Source organism: Dryobates pubescens, chromosome 14 (genome assembly GCF_014839835.1).
Source record: "Dryobates pubescens isolate bDryPub1 chromosome 14, bDryPub1.pri, whole genome shotgun sequence".
Classification (NCBI taxonomy): domain Eukaryota; kingdom Metazoa; phylum Chordata; class Aves; order Piciformes; family Picidae; genus Dryobates; species Dryobates pubescens.
In genome coordinates this window covers 30,614,075-30,634,659 of record NC_071625.1, presented here as the reverse complement: position 1 = coordinate 30,634,659, position 20,585 = coordinate 30,614,075, and the positions used below count along the sequence as shown (strand labels likewise).

Genomic DNA, 20,585 nt, shown 5'->3' with positions numbered 1-20,585 from the left:
CCCCAGCCTTGGGCCTGGGCAGGCCCGAGGGAGGCAGCTCAGCCATTGTACCTAGGCAGCAGCAGGGGACGAAAGAGGAAGTGAAGACCCCGCATGGACATTTTATAGGGGAGCAGGGCATTATGGGAATGGAATACCTGGTCCCTGTGACCACCCCCTGGGCTGGGCCCACCCCTTGGGACCTCCCAGGTGTGGCCTGCGCAGTGGCATCTGGGCCAGCACCCAGCCTAAACCACCACACAGGGGCACAATGACCTCCCTGCTCCTGCTGGCCACACTATTCCTAATGCAGGCCAGGATGCCATTTGCCTTCTTGGCCCCCTGGGCACATTGCTGGCTCATGTTTAGGTGGCTGTCAATCAGCACCCCCAGTTCCCTCTCTGTTTGGCAGCTCTCAGCCACTCTGACCCCAGCCTGTAGCTCTGCATGGGGTTGTTGTGGCCAAAGTGCAGCACCTGGCACTTGGACTTGTTGAATGCCATCCCATTGGACTCTGCCCATCTGTCCAGTCGGTTGAGGTCCCTCTGCAGAGGCTTTCTACCCTCTAACTGACCAACATCTGCTCCCAGCTTGGTGTCATCTGCAAATTTGCTGATGACTGACTCAACCCCCTCATCCAGATCATCAATGAAGATGTTAAAGAGGACAGGGCCCAGCACTGATCCCTGGGGGCTGCCACTGGTGACTGGCTGCCAGCCAAATCTAACTCTCCCGTGGCACAACTTCAGGCTGTTTCCTCTCATTCCATCACCTGATACTAGGGAGAAGAAACCGAGCCTCACCTCACTGCAACCTCACTGGCCCCAGTGCTGAGCCCTGTGAAACTTCATTTGTTACTGGCCACTAGCTGGAGTTAACTCCATTTTCCACCATTCCTTGGGCCTGTGCTGGGTTACACCTACCCTGGGGGAGGGCTGCGAGAGCCCTGCTTCCCCAGGGGACAAAAGAAACCTGATCCAGGTGAACAGAGAGGGACTTGGCTTCCCCTCCCCCACCCCCTCAGAGGAGGAGTCCCCGGGGTCAAAGATGGTCTATTCCACTCCTCCTTCCTGTCCAGCAAGCCTATAAAAAGGAAGACCCTGCAGCCACTTTCCCTCTTTGCTCCTGCCTCTCCTGTTTGAAAGGACTAGCAGCCGCTGCTGGCCTCCTGGCTCTGCCACCTGGTCAGGCCCGGGCTTCTCCCTGCCGCATCCAGGCTTCTCTAAAGGACTGAAATCCACACACACTGAGGCAGATACAAGGCATCCAACTTTGGGTCTATATATTCTCTTATTCTTCCTTATTCCTTACCCTTGTAAATCCCCTCTGTTATTGCTATATATATATGGTTAAAAAATTGACTTCTACTTCCAAACCGACTCCAGATTAGTTTTTGGTAGATTTACCTCCAGTCCCTTCAGGGTCAGGGGAGGAACTTTCGTTTTTTGTTTCTTTTTCTTACCGTCTGAGCTCTTAAATTCCAGTTGAGGCTCAAATCACTCCAGGGCCTGACCACCCAGACAGTTTTGAACCCAGCAGAGTGTCCAACCATCCAAGCCATAAGCAGCCGGTTTGTCCAGGAGGATGTTGTGGGAGATGGTCTCAAAGGCTTTACTAAAGTCCAGGTAAACAACATCTGTAGCCTGGCCCTCATCCACTAAGAAGGTCACCTGTCACAGGAGATCAGGTTTGACAAGCAGGACCTGGCCTTTCAGGAACCCACGCCAACAGGGCCTGATCATCTGGTTCCCTGCAATGCTTCATAATTGCCACTAAAGATGACCTGCTCCATGACCTTCCCAGGCACTGAGGTCAAACTGACAGATCTATAGTTCCCTGGGTCCTCCTTCCAGTCCTTCTTGTAGATGGGTTTCATGTTTGCCAGCCTCCAGTCAGCTGGGACCTCCCCACCTAGCCAGGACTGTTAGTAAACGATGGAAAGTGGCTTGGTGAGTACTTCCACAAGCTCCATTAGTATCCATAGGTGTATGCCATCCAAGAGACATGTGTGTCTAAGTGGTCCAGAAGGTCATTAACCATCTCCTTTTGGACTGTGGGTACTTCATTTTGCTCCTCATCCCCATCTTCCAGCTCAGGGGGCTGGATATCCAGTGAACAACTGGTCTGACTCCTAAAGACTGAAGAAAAGCAGGTATTGAGTCCCTCAGCCTTTTCCTCATCCTTGACCATCTGTGTTCCCTGCTGAATCCAACAAAGGACAGAGATTCTCCTTAGTCCTCCTTGCACTGCTAATGCATTTGTAGAAGCATTTCCTGTTGTCTTTCGCAGATGAAGCCAAAGTAATTGACATTTGGGCTTTGGCCCTCCTAATTTACTCCCTGCACAGTCTCATGACAATCTTGTAGTCCTCCGCAGTGGCCTGACCCTTCTTCCAATGACCACACACTCTCCTTTTCTCCCTAAACAGCAACCACAGCTCTTTATTCAGCCAGGCCTTTTTCCCTGCTGGCACATGGAGATGGCCTCTACCTGCACCTTTAGGACTTCCCTCCTGAAGCATGTCCAGCCTTTCTTGGGCTCCTTGGCCCCTCAGGGCTTCCTCCAAAGGGATTCTGTCCACAAGTCTCAAAACAGGCCAAAGCTGGCAGTCCCAGGTACAGTTCTGCTGACCCCCCTCTCTACTTCCCCAACACCTGAGAACTCTGTCATTTGGTGATCCTTGTGTCCAAGACAGCCCCCAACTGTTGCATCCCCCTCAAGCCCCTCTCTGTTCCAGCAGGGTGCCTTCCCTAGTCAGCTCCATCACCAGCTGTGTCAAGGAAGCTCTCCTCCACACATTCCAGGAACCTCCAGACCTCCCTCACTGTTGTGTTATATTTCCAGCAGACACCAGGGAAGTTGAAGTCCTCCCACAAGAACAAGAGCCAGCGACTGCAAGGCTTCTGCCAGATGCCTAAAGAATATTTTATCTGTCTCTTCATGCTGGTTGGGTGGTCTCCCTTCCAATCCAGTTTCCAGCTCCTTCAATGAGCCCTGCCGTCTAGAATCCTCTTCCCACTCTGAGACAGGTGGGAAGGAAGGCACCAGGGAGGAAGCTTTCTCCTCACATCACTGACTTCAGCCCCTGGGAGGCAGCAGACTTCCCCAGGACATGAGTGGAGCCTGCAGGTCAGCCTTCCACCATATTCAGAAGGGAGTCACCCATGACAATAACCCTTATTTTATTCTTAACTGAAGAGGCTTTGACGCGGGGTCAACTCTTCCAATCTGGATGATCCATCACCCTTGTCATTGTCATTGACCAGTGCACCTGCTCTGCAAAGGCAGCTGGGAAAGTGGGATGGTTACTGGGGAGACATACCTGCAGTGCCCACTGTGCTGGGCAGGAGCTTCCTGCCATTGCCCACTACCTTCCAAGTCACTGCACCTAGGCAGAGGATGAGAGGACAGGGAGCTCTCCATAACATGAGCTTCCTGACACAGAACAGCCACTCCTCACAAGCTCTCCAAGTTCTGAAGTTTGAATGGAGGCCAGATAAACCTCCAGGAGGAAAGGGCCTTGTGTTACTGAATATATGAGACTACCTCTGGTTTAAGAAATGTCTGCACTGATTCTTGAAGCTGGAAGGGGTGGAGGAGGGAATGGGGAGACATTACCATATGCACATTCCCTCTTCTGCACCCTCATCCCACACATTCCACTTGGGCTCCTCGAGTGGTGGGCAGGAGTCTACATGGAGCTCTAATCTGAATATGGTCATTCTTCTTTTCTCTTGGAGATTCTGGTGAGGAGGTGGCCATAGAGATCTATTTGCTTAATATATGTTTTAATTGCTTAGTAATAATTACGCAGACTCAGCCATTAAACTTCTCAGCTTTAGGTTCTGCTAAAAGCCATTGCAATGGCTGCACCTGGAAATGTAGCAAGCTGCCTGTGTCTGATCCACTCCCAGATGCCAGGGGAAGAGAAGTGGCACGAGCTGCTCTGAACTGGTTCCACAAACAACGGGGAGGAAGAAAGGGCAAAGCAGCCTGCTAGAGGGCTGGAAACTGACTCTGTTAAGCAGGATTCCCACATTTAGGAATATGTGTGCTGAATACTAGCAAGAGAAATGGACTCACAAGGAGAAGTATGTGCTGTGTGTCTTGAGAGGTCACAACCTCACTGGTGTGTAAGTGGTCTCTAGTTCCGTACTGTGACATTGCCAACACCTCTTCTGTTGCCTCCTGCTGCTGGACTAGAACTCAAGCTGGACTGGTTTCAGTGCGTGTGGATAATCCTACACAGCTGTGTGCAGACATTAAATAGCTCTGCGCTGTACCCAGAAGGGGATTCCTAGAGAGGCAGTAGAAATCAAACATAGCTAGGTCTCCACAGATAGGTTGGTGCTTTCTGTATTGTATTTCAGCTCAGTAAGTTGGAAGTTCAGAGAGGTAAAGAGGGACAAAGAAAATGGCAGAAAGGCTGTGGGACTGTTAAAGGATATAATATTTCCTTTATAAATGATATGGCAGTATTAATAGAGATATTAATAACCTTTTATTAATATGAAAATGGCCAAAACATATCAAAAGGTTGGAGGTACAGTTAGAATATATTTACAATGGGATGTGCAGGATTTGGGCAACTACAACAATTTAACAATTTATGCAAACCGGGAGGAATAGAACAGAAAGAGAACATCCTGGGAGCAAAACGGTGCTCGACTGCCGGGGGGGAGACTCGACAAGAACCGGTAAGCCAAAGAGGCAGTGAATTAATTACTCAGAGCTGGTTGTACCCAGGCAGGGAGTGCTGCTGCTGTGTGTTGAGGCTTTGGGGCACTCCTGCGCTAGACATGGCAGGTTGCCGGCAGGAAGGCCATGTGGTCGTCGATGGCTGGTCTGGCTTCAGCTATTGCGACGGGTGCTGGCTTTGTCCTGGGTGAATCGAGGCACGGAAAAATCCTGGTGGCAAGGGGAAGAAGGCTTGGCTCCAACTCCTAAGCTTGTGGCTTCTCTTGTAGCTTGAGGTGTGTATGCTTGTGGGTACATCCCAGGCACTGGACCGGGCAACTCGAGGCAACACAACTCGAGGCAACTTCAAGCCAGACAAGATCCAAGCGGGTTCAAGCAAGTAAGGGTTGAGCAAGGCACAGGTGACTAGAAATCAGCCTGTATATAAATCTGGGCTAACAGCGCATTGAAACCAGCACCTTGCTACCCAGAGAAGGAGCTCTGCCAGGCTGTGGCCAGAACCCATGCCCTCACCCCAGACACAGGTTGTTTACCAGACATGCATGGTCCTGTCCCCTTTATTCCCCTTTCTGTGTTACCCTGACTTTCTGCAGGAGGGAGGGGGGAGAGAAAGACTGTGTCTAGACACCTTAGGGTCTGTCTGGGTTTGCATTGGGGCTGTTTGGCCCTACCATGACAGGGACCAGCCACAGGATGATGTCCTATCATCCAAGTTTCAGGATTATAGACTGGCACAGAAATTTCAAGTGCACTTGTGTTTTGAGATTTGACCTTTGGACACATTCTTCAGCATCTCCCAGGGCTGAACTGGTGATGTGTTCCCCTGCCCCTCCTGCCTGCCTGTTTTCACAGCTTAGGAAGGTAGCAAGGTGTCACCACTGTGTCAAATCTTCCTGACACAGAAATTCAAAGCTAATGGGTTCACAGCAGGGACCACTGGTGAGCATGTGTGTGCAGACAGGGAACATCTATAAACCATGGGATCGTCTGGGCTCAGACAGCTGGAAATGTCAATGGATTCCTCTGCTCTTTTTAACCTGATTACTGTGACTCCTAGAGCTCAGCACACCACAGTTGGAGAGCTCCTGTCAAGCAAGCATCAGAATAAGCCCTAAATTTCTGGAGTGGCTGTTCAGAACATTGTGAATAGGCTGTGGCCAAGGCCAACGTTTTTGTAGTGCAGGGGTTTCTTAATACCCTTGATGTCCTAATACAGGATAAGGGCAAGTCTGTCTCAAGCAGAAGGGGACCACTGTTAAGGCTATTGGATCTTAGGACTTTGGTTTTGCATGATGACACTCATGCAAAAAGCTGAGAAATCTGAAGTATTGATGAGATGTGTTTAAGCTATTTTTTTCAGCAACTCCAAGTTGAGATGTACAGATGTGATTTGGATCTACAACATCAGAATTAGATTCCAAACTGCAAAGGATTTTTTTTTCATTTTTTTTTAACAATAGTGTGGGTTTTGTTGGTTTTGAGGTGTTTTGGTTTTGGTGGTGGTGGGGGAAGGCCTGTTGTTGGGGTTTGAGGGTTTGGTTGGTTGGGTTTTTACACTTCATTTACTGCTTTCTCTGTCTCCAAGCTGTTTTGATATTTTTACTACTGGAGTATCTCCAGTCAGAATGTTACCTGCAGCCTTAAGAGATTTTTTGCTGACAAAAGCCCAGCCCTGCCTGTTTAACTCATTTTCATTGCACTCACCTGGCAGCCTTGCCTAAGCTTATGAAATAGCTCCTGAGCGACTATCTGAGGATTGTTTGATGATTGTAGGACTACTATTGCAGAGGCAACCTGATGATAATGCATCTTCTGTACTGGCATGTCAACTAAATCCAGAGAGAACAAGCAAAAGAGAAAAATATAAAATGTTGGTATCGTGGTAAGTATTTAATGCGGAGCAGGAACGTTGAAAATTTTTTTCCAGGCAATTAAAGTGTAGGAAGGTAGGAGAAAAGCATTAAAGCGCCTCCCCCTTCCCCCCCCCCCCAAAAAAAAAAAGAGTTATAAAATCCTGCTCCTAAGATACTTGTATTTTTCATATCCCCATTAATTCCTGGTGGCGTTTTAACCAGCACAGATGCGTATGTTTTACACTGTAGGACTGAATGTCTGAAGTACCTAGATATTACAGCTGGAGTAACTGCTTTATGGGAAATGTTTCTGCAAGCTGCCTCATTTATGGTTGGCATGCCAGCTGCTCCTAGCCCGCGGTGCTTTTGTTTCCCCCTGCACGGGGACCGCAGTCAGGCGGCGCAGAGGCTCTGCGTGCCGCTTGCTGCCTCAGCTAACGCCGAGTCCCAGCCGCTCCCGCCCAGCACATCCGCGTGTGACCTCGGCGCCTGCACCACCCGCACAGAGGCGGGAAGGCGAGTGGCAGGGCGGAGCGGCGGCACAGCCGGGAGCCGCCTGGGCCCGGAGAGCAGGGCTGGGCTGGCAGAGACCGGCTGGCGGCTCCGAGAGCAGGGCCGAGCCTACTGCGAGCCCTCATCCAACCTTGCCGGCAGGACACAGCGGCCGTGAGGGAAGCCCAGGGAAAGCTGCAGCAAGACACAGCTGTCATCGACTAAGTCCCTCAAAGAGACGCAGATCCAAGCGCTTCCTCAAGCAAAGAGGAAGGCGTGCGACACGGACACCTCCCCTCTCCCCCCGCGGGGGCTGTGATGGCTAGCCCGAGCCGCCTTCCTGCCGCGGCGCCGCCCGTCGCTGCACCTCAACTGCCGAGGCGACGGCAGCAGCCGCCGCCGCCCCGCCCAGGGCCGAGCCGCTCTCGCGCGGCCCGCGCTCCGCGCATGCCCAGCCGGCCGCATGCGCCAGCGGAGGCCGGCAGGGGCCGGGCTGGAAGCGCTGCGTTCCTGTGTGCTGGGGCCGCCGGCGCGCAGGGGCGGGGAGAGAAGCAATCATGGCGTCCATGCAGGTGAGGAGCCTGCGGCGGAGCCAGGGCAGCGCCGGGGGGCCTGGAGCCGGGAGGAGCTCTCACCCCGGGCACCCCGGTGCTCGACGCGCTTCTGGCATAGCCGTGCGGGAGGAGTAGCTGCTGGGGCCGAGCGGCGGCGGGGGCCCGGAGCCGCTACCCCAACCGTGCGGTGCGGGCAGAGCAGCCGCCGGGCCAGCGGCTGAGGGGGTCGAGTGCACGTCGGTTCTGGAGGGTATGTGGGGGGAGGTCCGCAGCACCGCGGCGGTGCCCGGGAGGAAGGGGGGGTTGGGGCAGGCGTTGCTGCCTGTCCCAGGCCAGAACAGACCCGTGGGGCCAGGCTGTGAGGGGCGAGGCCGAGCCAGGCTGCGGCGGTGGAAAAAGGAGGGAGCCGTCACTGAGGGCGGTCGCGGGAGGAGAGAGGGCGGCAGGAGGCGCCCGGGGATCCGAGTTTTCCCGGGCAGAGGTTTGGCGGTGATAGCTCCTTGCTGTGGGGAAGTGAACGGAGGACGAAGGAGTCCCTATTCTCTTCGTCTCGGCGGGATTTGAGGGGGCCACGGCTTCGCTGGCGGCCTTGGGAGGAGGCAGGTTCGTCCCCTTTCTCTGGTGAGGGTCAGGGAAAGCTCCGCTCTGACAGCGCGAAGCCCGGCAGTTGCGTCTTGCCAGTAGTTTTGGGGTTTCTGGCACTGCAGTTCTCAGACACGGGGCTGGCACAGGCAAGTTGAGCCCCAGGCCATGTGCCCGTGTTGCCCATGGGTCATCTTCTGTCAAACGAGGCTGCGCTGCGGTGTTCGTCTTGTGGACAGGTACCGTCTGGTTTTACTCGGCTGGATGAGGTTGCTGTAGGTACAGTAGCATGAAACATCCTGCTGCTTGACAGGTATTTCCAGCTGAATTATTTACTCATGCCTTCTCCCGAGCAGTTCTTGACTAGTAGCTGTAGAAATTGCTGTGGCAGAGTGGATCACTTTCACTGTGCTGCACCTGGTGGGTGGGGGTTCCTTGTGACTGGAGAGTTTTGTGGCATTGTGGCCCCAGTCTTGCCTTATTTCGGCCGTAACTGCTCTGCTTTGCCTTCAGTTTCAGCAGTTTTCCATTTTGCTTTTAGATCTGAATGATCTGTGTGTGCTGCTGCCTTTTTTTTTTTTGCTTTTATTTCGGTCTAGTATAATATGTATTTTTGTTCCTAGTAATAGAATAGCCCAGAAAGAGTGTACTTAAACGTCTGGATTTAGCATAGCTATATGGAATGAAGATTCTGCTGACGAAATTCAGAATCATAAAACAACCCCATGGTGTGTCTTTCTGAGTTACGAAATTAAATAGGACCAAGAAGTCGACCACGGTGTACAGGATGTTCTTCATTTAGCTGTCACACAGTATGATCTGTGCTCGTTTTATCAGCTTTGTCTGGCAAATGCCTTTTTGTAATGCTGCTCTTTATAGCATTCAGACTTTCACGTGCATAACTGCAACACAGAAGCAATCGTTAAGTAGTATTTTTATAAAACTGTGTGAAAACTAGAGGGAAATGCTGGCAGTGAAAGTGGAAAAGAGGCACTGTGTGGGGCTTTGGGAAGCCTGTGCTGTGTTGCTATCTCTGGCCCAGTACCGGACCTTGGACAGCTTGCCTCACCCTCATGCCTGTTGCTCCCTCCTGAAGGGGAAACAACGATTACAAATTAAATGAGGTTGTTTAGGACAAATATTGCCTAAAAGATAAGTTGTGTGGAGGGTAGCACTCACTTCCTTAAAATGTGAGCGAGTCTAATGTTGTAATTGTGTTCATTTTAGAAATACTAGTTGTAAAAGTAAACTTTTCTTTCTTCCTTTCTTTTAACCATGTTTTATTATCATCCTTTGAGACATTTGAGGAAATCTCTGGAGTTTTTCTGACTGTGTGTTGCTGTGTGTATAATATTTAGATGACTTCCCTGAGATTAGGAAACCACTAACTTAGGAATATACTTTCTGTGACTTTATTTACAAATAAACAGGAAGCATAAATGAAAAACTAGTAAGCTGCAAAACTAGCAAGTTTCTGAGTAGTGGACACCTTCCCAGGTGAGCAAGGTTTCAAGGCTCTCAATCTCATTTAACTCTTCGGTGTGAGAAACATTTTACAAAGGAAACTGTTGTCTATGATATGTGATTTTAGGTCAGGGTAATTTGATTTGTTCCTAGTAGTGCTAGCATTTAGTATGTTAAGTTGCCTGGCATGAAAAGATGTCCTTTTCCTGCTTTTTGTCTCCCATGTTGTTAAATAACCAAAGTTTAACCAAAATGTTTGTGCAACCATTGCAGTCTCCAGCTAACCACTGCTCTGTCACCCTACCATTGTGGCAGTGTTGTTGATCGTCCTGTTAGGAATGATAGATTGGTATGCTAAATAAGTTTTAGTTACTTCTCACTTTATATAGCAATGTATGATGCTCAAGACCCCATCCATCCTGGCTTTGAACACTTCCAGGCCTGGAGCCTCCACAGGGTCTCTGGACAACCTGTTCCAGTGCCTCACCACCCTCATGGGGAAGAATTTCTTCTGTTCTTTCTGTTTCTCATTCTGTCACTCGTTTGTTAAAGTCCCTCCCCAGCTCTCCTGTACTGGAAGGTTGCTCTAAGGTCCTCCTACAGCCTTCTCTTCTCCGGGCTCAACAACCCCAACTCTCACAGCCTGTCCTTATAACAGAGGTTCTTCAGCCTTCTGATCATCTTGGTGGCCTCTGGATCCGTTCTAACAGTTCCGTGTCCTCCTTCTGTTGGGGGCTCCAGAGATGGACACCAGACTCCAGGTGGGGTCTCAGCAGAGCAGAGGGGCAGAATCCCCTTTCTCAACCTGCTGCCCTCTTGCTTGTGGTACTTGCTTGTTTTGAAGCCACCACACAAGAAACAATTGGAAGCTGTCACAAGTCCCTTCTTTTTTTCCAGTGGCGCTGAACATGAATGTTCATTTGATGTGTGGTGACTTGTAAAACTTGGGAGTTTGAGCCTGTAGGTGCAGATCTTTGTCCATGAATGGTGCAGATCTTTGTCCATGAATGTTCATTTGATGTGTGGTAACTTGAAAACTTGGGAGTTTGAGCCTGTAGGTGCAGATCTTTGGCCATTCTTTAATGTTAACTTTTATTCTAGAAGAATAGAAGCCGATGTTGCAGAGATCCTGTGTTTTGTTTTCTGTCCAAAATCATAGCTAATTTGCTACCGTTGGATTGGTTTGAACTTGCTTTGCATAACTTTAAGCAAATTATATTATTTTTTTTTTAAAAAACAAACCTCAAAGAAAGTAATTTTTTGTTTTGTTTTCCAAGATTCTTTTTCTCAAGTTTGTGCAACTTTTTCCTGGGGCAGGGGTGACCAAAACCACTCAGAAATGTTCCCTCTACTTACAACTTTTCAGAAGAAGTGAACAAACTGGATTTGGGGTAGCATCTTTAGTAATCTAAAGCTACAGATGACATAAAAATGTGGCAACTGCTGAAGAAATAATAAGCAGTAAATATCTGGAAACACAGAACTTGTGTTGTCTTTCCAGGTAGGCACATGAGATTTGTGCATGAAGATACGAGACACACAGATGTGCAACTGCACATACAATACTGGGTTCAGTTTTGGGGCCCTCACTGCAAGAAGGACATTGAGGGGCTGCAGTGTGTCCAGAGAAGGGCAGCAAAACTGATGGAGGGTCTGGAGACCAGGTCTAGTGAGGAGCAGCTGAGGGAACTGGGGTTGTTTACTCTGGAGAAGAGGAGGCTGAGGGGAGATCTCATTGCTCTCTATAACTCTGTGAAAGGGGAGGTTGGAGCAAGGTGGGTGTAGGTCACTTCTCCCAAGGAACAAGGGGAGGTTTTAGGTTGGACATTAGAAAACATTTCATCTCACTGGTTAAGCCCTGGAGCAGGCTGACCGGGACAGTGGTTGAATCATCATCCCTGAAGGTGTGTAGATGTGGTGCTGAGGGACGTGGTTTAGATGCAGACTTTGTAGAGTTAGATACTGGTTGGACTCAATGATCTTTAAGGTGTTCTCCAGCCTAAATGAGTCTATGACAGCGTATTTACATCTGATTAAATACAGAGCTAACGTAATTACTGACGCAGACAGCCTTAAGGAGTTTGGAACATCAGCCTCCACCTGTGGTGTTTTATCAGCATTCAAAAAAAGTTTTTCCCTTGAGTACAGCCTGTTGGTGAGCTGCCCAAACTACCTGCACACATTGAAATACAATGCCCTGTGGAAAGTCTGGTTTCAGCATTAGGGTAGATTTATTTATTTTTTCCCCAAAATACATGCCTAAACAGGCATTAATAAAATAATGGTGCTAGATGACAGCACAGAGTTCATCTTGCAGTGAAATCACAGGAACTTTGATCACAAAACACAAGCCAGTAGCAGTAGAACAGCTTCCCACAAGTTTCACCCCAGTGTTTTCGATAGCAGTATAGGGGATGGAGGAAAGGCTACTGAAATCTTAGGCCACTGAAACCTCTGAATAATTCCATGCTCTTTTGGTTAAACATCATGGTTAGGGTTCTGTTCTTTACCTGTTCTGGTCTTAGTGGAAGTTGTGGTCTCCAGTTGTTCTCAGAATCCTTCTTTCTTCAATAATGGCAACATTTTTATTCTGGGATTAACTTTCTTGTTTTGTCTGACAGCTTTGTCCAGGAAAAAGTTCTAAACTAGTTTTAATATATCTTGAGGGGAAAAAAGCCCCAACAAACCTAACCTTGAGTGAGAAAAGCTTTCTGTCAGCTGGAACTTCAATGGTGATGTATATGTTTTGTACTCTCTGGGAAGAGCTTAGAGCAACGTTCCAGTACCTGAAGGGGCTACAGGAGAACTGGGGAGGGACTTCTTACAAGGGCTGGTACTGATAGGATGAGGGGCAATGGCTTTGAGCTGGAAGAGGGGAGATTTAGACTGTAGATTAGGAAGAAATTCTTTCCATTGAGGGTGGTGAGACACTGGAATAGATTACCCAGGGAGGCTGTAGATGTCTCCTTCCTAGAGGTGTTCAAGGCCAGGCTGGATGAGGCCTTGAGCAACCTGGGCTGGTGAGAGGTGTCCCTGCCTGTGGCAGGGGGGGGTGGAACTGGATGATCTTTAAGGTCCCTTCCTACCCAAACCATTCTTTTAGTCTATGAAATGTCACAGTGCCTGATGCTGTTTGAGTGGTTACTCTAACCCTAACAAGCTATTCTGGAATATGAAAGTGCTAGCAGTTAGTAACAAGTATTTAGTGGTTCCATTGGTGAAATGCCATTGAAGCCAAAAATGTCAATCATTAAATGATTAAGTGTAGCTGAAAAATGCAAGTACCACAGTTCAGACCAGAGCGAGTGAAGAGCAAAGTGTTTCTTCTCTTCAGTAAGAAGCTGTTAATCAGAAGGGTTTGGGTTGAAAGGGACCTTGAAGACCGTCTAGTTCCACCCCCCTTGCCATGTTCAGAGACACCTTCCTCTACACCAGGTTGTTTGAGGCCTCATCCAGCCTGGCCCTAAACACCTCCCTGGGCAACCTGTGCTCACCACCCTTGCCTTAAAGAATTTCTTCCCGGTCTCCAGTCTTAATCTGCCCTCTTCCAGCTGAAATCCTTAATCCTTCAGGTCCCCTTCACTTTTCAGTCTGTACTACTAGGTGCTCTGTTAGCTTTGGTATGTAGCCAGCCTACAGGAAAACAAGAGACATGCAGAATTTAGAGTTCCTTTACCAACAGACATGGTAGTTTAGTCTTGCGAGTATTTTAATAGTCTTTTAAAGTGAGCTGGATGTCAAGACTAGACATTTTATATTTCCCTTGAAGTCAGTAAAGAGGAATAAAAGAATAAAATCAAAGCTGTGGCTTTAGGCCCTGAAGAGTCTCACTCACTTGCTCATTTCTGTATCTGCCTGTGTAAATGGAGCTTTGGGAAACTCTTTGCAGTTTTTGAGCTGAAATGGAAGTATTAATTTTCACAGAAGAAAGCAGTACTAGACAAGTTTACTGAAACCAGCGTCCCTGAGATCTTCCTTCCAAGTACATAGCTAAAACATAGAGAAATTTGGATGCTTTCAGCCTGTCACATGGAATGTTGATACCTCATGGGTAGGTGTATGACTTTAGATCAGGAAAACAGAAGCATGCAGGTACTTACTGTAAGGAATAGTTACTCCAGCTGACTGTAAATATTTTTTGCTTGGTGCACTTTCAGGCTTGGCTATAGAAACTCTGAGAAGATGAGAAGATAAAATAATGGATTGGCAGAAGCTGGGGAAGGTTGTCTGATTAAGCTGCTCCCTTGGAAAACTCTGGGAGTTTGTAATTAATAAACCAAAGCAGCTTAACTCAAACAATGTGCAAAATTCAGTGACCAAACACTTTGTTTAAATTTCCCAAGTCCATACTTTCAGACCAAAGGCTCTTCACTGGACATTACCACAGGTACAGGCTGTGCTGGTGAGTGTTGCCAGTGACTGTGTGACTAAATCACCCTGTTAATATGGGTCAGGCACAACTTCCACTGAACCTGCCCATGCTTATGGCTGTCTGCAGCAAATCTGTGTGAAAGCTGTAACCAAAGCTGTGTGAGAGACCTGATGTAATGATTGTGTCTTGTACACAGCCTTGGTTACAGCTTTCAAGCAGTCCACAGGTTAAAGCTTCCACTGGGGCAGAGCCAAAGAGGGTGATGAAAGTTCTTCTGCTCAACATGGAGCCAAAGTTTTGTGCATTTTGTATGCTTTTGAAGGCAAACAACTGTGACAGAACTGTCAGTTTGACGCTTTATTTTTGCCTTTGGAAGGGAGGAAGTTGCAACAGTACCTGTTCAGTGAAACATAACTGCTTTTTTGTTTTAATAAATGGAGTAAATGGGTTAAGTGTTTTAAAATCCAAAGAGCTGCAAGCAACCTTTTGTGGTAAAATGGAAGTTAGTTAACCTGTCTTCTGCCTGCTTTGGACAAGTGAGGGCTTTCCAAAGATGTTCTGTAACCTGTGCCAGCTTTTACAGTTTGGTTTGTGGTTTTTGGGTTTTCCCCCAGACCCTTCTGGCTTTGTTTGTTTTTCCTCTGAGGTGACCTTAATCACTAGAATGAAATGCAGGTATCAGTCTGACAGGGGCAGACAGGAGGGAAACGCTTGTGTCTTCTGGTGATCAACATTGGTAAGTTAGGAAAGAAAGGACAGAGGTTAGTGGTGGTAGAGCAGGAACTGCAAGGTGCTTTGTTTAATAATTAATGATCTGATAAAGAAAATTATCCTTTCACACTGTGTTAAAAACTGTTTCTCTTAGGTGATTACAAAGTTGTTTATAATTCTTTTTTATCCAACTTAATTAAAAACACTGCTTGATCAGCCTCAAGAAGAAAATCCTGTCTATGTGTCAGTAAATCTTGATCATAGTTTAGTAGAGTGTGGCAAATAACTCTCTATAAGTCTGCTGGAATAACATGCTTCATGGAATTTGATCCTGCTTGTTGACAGAGGTTTATTTATTTCTTCTTGATGAAAAATAGTAGCTAATGGTAGCTAATAACCAGAAGGGACAAGGAAACTGAATGAATGGAGGTTTCTTAAGTTAGATATTGTCTCCCCATTACATTTAGGGATATGATGAGTGTTTAGATCTTGTTACAGTTTGCAGCTTCCAACGTTTTGCCCCTTATAATTCCAAGGCTTTTCCCAAAAGGCTTATCGTTACACAGCATTTTATCTTGCTATCAACTTTCAGAATGGGTTTTATAAACATGAGAAATCCCCTCACCAGGAATTGCCCTCAGGTGGCCGTATGGATGCCCTTCTTCTGCCTGCAATTATTGTGTTAAATTCTTTTAACTGCAGCAGTTCAAATAGCACCAGACTCTGGTCCTTGCAAGATTATTTGTTTAACATTTTAGTGCTGTGAGGCCTGTGCTGCGTGTTGGTATATTTGAAGACTTCAGCTCCGAAGCAGATGACTGACTGTCTGTTTTTTATTCTTTATTAGTGTATTTCATTGGTATAGGTTGGTTGGTTGTAAAAGAATTGATTACTTGGCAGAAAGCTTTTCAGACGGTGGAGTACAGAGTGTTTTGTGAGTTGTAGTTATTAATTTATTTTTAATCATACTGTAGTTTTGATTTCAGGTTGAGCTCATGTCTTAGTGAGCTCGATTCAAACATGTTACTCCCTTCAGAAGACAACTCTGTTGCTTTGACCTTCCACTCAAACATTTCAGAATATCTTGGAGCATGTGAAGATAATTCTATTACTGAGCTGAGAAATCGCCAGTCCTTTCTCCCATCCCCCCAGTCCATAACCTAGTGAAGTCTTTAAATGCTTAGAACAAATGATCAGTGGTGGAAACTTAGTAGTTTGTGAGAAGATTCATGCGTTGCCCCTTGGTTTCTTGAAAAACAAGGGTACAAACTGCCTGAGGTATGGATTAGTCTGGGAAAATAACACAAGAACTGGGTTGCCAGATGTTAACATGTTTTATTAGAAATGAGAAGGAGGAGACTTAATCTGCTTCTGCGTTCTCAGTGGAGATTGAAAACATGATATTCATCCAAAAATAGATCAAACAGAAAAGTAATTCATCGAATCAAAATCCTGGTATTAGTTTTTACGGGTAGGGTATTTTGTGAAGCTGCTCCTTATGTGCTTTGCTATTAAAGCCTTAATTGGACATCTCCAGACAATTCTCTTCCTTTCCTTCTCTGGGCTTTGATTTAAACTTCCCAGAATCACTTCAGTTAGGGAAAATGTACACCAAATTGTTATAATCAGGTATCTGGATGCCTTGTCAATTTGAACTAAATTGTTTCAGCTGGATTGTGGGATATAGTCTGGGGGGGGCTTTATTAAATGACCTGTTTGATTTTTAATTTGTAGCAAGTGTCAACTTCAGTCCATGTCAGCACTTAAGGAGATAATTTTTTCTTGCAAGTCACCATTTTTAATTTTCACCTTGTTTCTCTTCTAATTAAAAGAGTAACATTCAGTTAGCTCCAGCAATACTTAAGCTGTTAAAAATGTTTGGTTTTCTTCTGTGGAGGAGTTTTGTCTTGGAAAGCAGGACCATCTACTCAGCATTTAGAACATCATGTTCTGGGTTTGAGATCCTTTTCAGTAAGAAATGTGTGAATGAAAAAAGCAGAATACTGAAAATAGAGTTGTTACTGGCCTTACTCTCTCAGGGCAGTAGGTTGGACTAGCAGAGTGGCTGCAGCTTTGCTGATGAATCAGCATGGTGGCTTTTTAACAACCACTGTTGCTGCAGCCAGTGAACAACTTCCCCTGTGCTGGAAGAAGGTTGTTTGCCTCCATTCAGTGAGGGGGCCCTGCTGCATGAAAGGTGGGGTTTGTGTAACGTTTTGTAGCTTGTACATGAAATGTAATTTTTTGGCCAGGACTTCATTATAGTAGTGACAGTGTTTTTGTGTTACCAGTTTGTTGGGTATGTCTACATCTTTGGATGGGGAAGAGAATTGCTGGAACTATTGCAGAATCATTTTGATTGGAAAAGCCCTTTAAGATCATCCACTCCAACCATTCTTTAGTTCCACTAAGGCTGGTGCTAAACCATGTCCCTCAGCATATTTCTGCCTCTTTGAAATGTGTCCAGGGATGGGATTCAGTCACCCTCCTGGGAAGTCTACTCCAGTGGCTGAGAACCCTTTTAGGGGAGAAGTTTCTTTTCATATCCAAAAAAAACTCTCTTCTGGGATAGCTCCAACCCATTTCTTCTGCTCCTGTCACATGTTACTAGGGAGAAGAGACCAAATCCCACCTGACTCCAGCCACCTTTCAGGGAGTTGTAGAGACCCAGAGGATCCCCCCTTATTGTCATCTTCTCCAGGTTGAACAACCCTGGCTCCCTTAGTTGCTCCTCACAAGACCTGTTCTCCAGATCCTTCACCAGCTTCACTGTTACTAAAGAACTATAGGTGGGTCTCCCGAAGGTGCAGTGCCTTTACCAGCGTAAGATAGAAGAGCCCCCATGGGATTAATTTTTGACTTGGCTGAATCACAGAGTGTATTTGGTTGGAAGAGACTTTCAAGATCATCCAGCCTAACCTTTGACCCAGTACTAAACTGTGTCCCTAAGTGTCAGGTCCACATGACACTTAAAGACCTCCAGGGGTGGTGACTCCACCACTGCCCTAGGCAGACCATTCCAATATTTGAGAACCCTTTTAGTGAAGAAATACTTCCTAACATCCAGCCTGGATGTCCCCTGGTGCAGCTTAAAACCATTTCCTCTGGTCCTGTTGCGCGACATCAAGCAAAACAGGCTGCCCCCTCCTTGCTCCAATCTCCCTTCAGGTAGTTGTAGGGAGCAATGAGGTCTCCCCTCAGCCTCCTTTTCCCCAGACTGAACAACCCTGAACTTCTAAATGTTTATGAGCAATTTTTAACTCCTCTTTGTTCTCCAAGCCAGACTAAGATTTGAGTTTACAGCATCTAGGAACTCCTGTCCTTGCCAGGCTGCTTCTTTCTTCCATCAATGCAACAAAGAGAAGTGAATTCAAGTGTATGGAAATAGAAAGCTTCTAATAAAATCAAGTGCAAGGTTTTAAACACCCAGGCTTCCTAGTCCATGATGTTGCTGGATCATCTTGTGATTTCTTCCCATCACCATCATACATCTGGAGTGAGCATGCCTCATAAAGCCCCTCCCACGGCAGGTGAAAAGGCTGCCACTTGCCAGCCTCAGCACCCATTGCTGCGGTTTTTTCAGTGGTAAAAGAAGGTGTGGTAATGGAACATTTCCTCCAGCAGAAATGAATGGAAGCTGTTTGTTCATTTTCCACTTGTTGCTCCACAGTAGGTTGCTGCTCTACTAATAGATAAAAATTGCTTTTCTCCTAGTGGTTTTCTACCAAAATCTTACCAGTGCCCTTAGTATATCTTGTCTGTGGTTTAATTAGCTTTTGTCTTTTTAAGTCTGTAAAGCAGACTTTCAGGTCTGTATTAAGGATTGTTCATAGGTAAGTCTTTCATGTAAGGCAGCTGATCAGTTAGTTTACCCATTGAAGAGACTGCACAGCTCATGCAACATTTCTTGAAACACCGAGTGGGTTTTTGAAGGACTGTAAAGATGTATACATTGATCATGCTTCTTTTCTCTATAACTTTTACCTGTGTTAAGTTCCTATTTTCAGCTCTGAGGAGATAATAAGCCAGGAGTATGGGCACACAGTTGAACCTCATTGGCTTATGGTGTTAATATTAACTGCTAATTAACAGAGGCAAGGTAACAGTTGTGAGGTGGGACACGTTAGCTGAAACAATATCCTTGGCTCTCCTGGCTGCCCTCAGCTCTGTGTACGTACATACCCGGTGCTTGGCAGTGGCCCCTATAACTGAGGGTGCTTTGCTTTTACACTGCACACATGCTTTTGTTTGCATGTAGCTTTGTTAAACTTTAACTCTCTAGGCTCCACTTTTCCGAGGGAGGGGCAGAGCTGTTGTTAGAGTCCTGACAAGGGGCTTGAAACTGGAAGCAAGCACCTGGTATTGTAGTACTCCTTTTAAAGGCATTGAGAAAAGTAATTTTCATATGCCTACCAGAGCTGGGTAAGTTTTCATGGCAGGGGGGAGGAAAATATAGATCTCTGCTCTGCTTTTGAGGTAGTGGTATTATCATGTGTGCTTTAGGAGTATAAGGTCATGCCTTTGGAGGCAGCTGCCCGGGACATGGAGCAGAACAATAATTGTGTGTGTGTTTACAAGAATTTATGTGATATATAACATAACTCAGTGGTGCACAGCAACTGAACTGTCTGATTTTAGGAGATGCTAGCTTCCAGCTCTCGCCCCATTCTGAAAGTTCTGCTGTCTCCCCTTTTCACATACTGCATCCTCTCATGTACTTCTGCCCTGCCTTCTGCTTCTTGTTGTGAGCCATCAGGAATCAACACGAATGAGAATGCACTTATAGTATTTGAGATGTTAGAACACCAGTTCCAGAGGTGGCCAAGCTTGGAGAAAGAAGTGTGTGTCTTTTTGCAAAGCTGCTAGAAGCTCTTCAGAGATGTATTGAACCATGACAGGGAGTGAGTGCCATCTATCAGGACTGAACTGGCAGAGGTTGTGAGCTGACTAGGGAGGCAGCAGGAATTATACTGACACCAGTTAATTTTGTGTTCTCTGGTCATGTGCTTTAAGAAGTCTTGCGGGCTTGACAGTTCACACAAGCCATGGAGGAAAACTGCAGGGGTTGCACAAACCCTCTTTGACAGAATTGGCAACAGAATACAAGCCATTGTGTGATGTCAGTCGTGTCTCAGCTACTTGAATAAACCTTTTGAAACTGGTGTTTGGATCTGTGTTAAGCTGTGTTCTTTGATTTCATCCTTGAATCATCCTTGTCGAGTTAGGTGAATTAAGTCATCTTGGTTTCAAAGGCTTCCACCTCTTTGAAAAGAACTTGTGTGAACAACTGGTTCTGTCATTCCTCTTTACCTTTGGCAGCTGGCTATTTTAGTTGAAGGGCTCTGGTGTTACCCAGTCTTACCCTGCTGGTCTGTTTCCCATGAGACAGTAAATGTTTTTACCGATTTCATAGTACCACAGTACTTTAGAGGGACCTCAAGATATCATCCAGTCCAACCCCCCTGCCAGAGCAGGATCACCCAGGGTAGTCTGCACAGGAATGCATCCAGGAGGGTTTTGAAAGTCTCCAGAGAAGGAGACTCCACAACCTCTCTGGGCAGCCTGCTCCAGGGCTCTGCCACCCTCACTGTAAAGAAGTTTCTCCTCATGTTGAGGTGAAACCTTCTATGCTCAAGCTTGTATCTGTCATTTCTTGTCTTATTATTGTGCACCACTGAAAAGAGCTTGGCCCCCTCCTCTTGACACTCACCCCTCAGATATTTATACGCATTGATGAGATCCCCTCACAGTCTTCTCAAGACTAAACAGCCCCAAGGCTCTCAGTCTCTCTTCACAGGGGAGATGCTCAAGTCCCCTGATCATCTTTGTGGCTCTCTGTTGGACTCTCTCCAGCAGGTCTCTGTCTCTCTTGAGATGGGG

At 46.8% G+C, this 20,585-nt stretch overlaps 1 protein-coding gene across 1 annotated transcript in view; it reads left to right on the top strand.

Moving 5' to 3' along the window:
• Positions 1 to 7,493: 7,493 nt before the first annotated feature.
• The window catches only part of UBE2W (ubiquitin conjugating enzyme E2 W), a 45,374-nt gene continuing 32,282 nt past the window's right edge, over positions 7,494 to 20,585 (top strand). Inside the window, exon 1 of the mRNA XM_054167306.1 lies at positions 7,494 to 7,594. Coding sequence (XP_054023281.1) covers positions 7,580 to 7,594 — 15 coding nt within the window. The 5' untranslated portion in view covers positions 7,494 to 7,579. The remainder of the gene's footprint in view (positions 7,595 to 20,585) is intronic.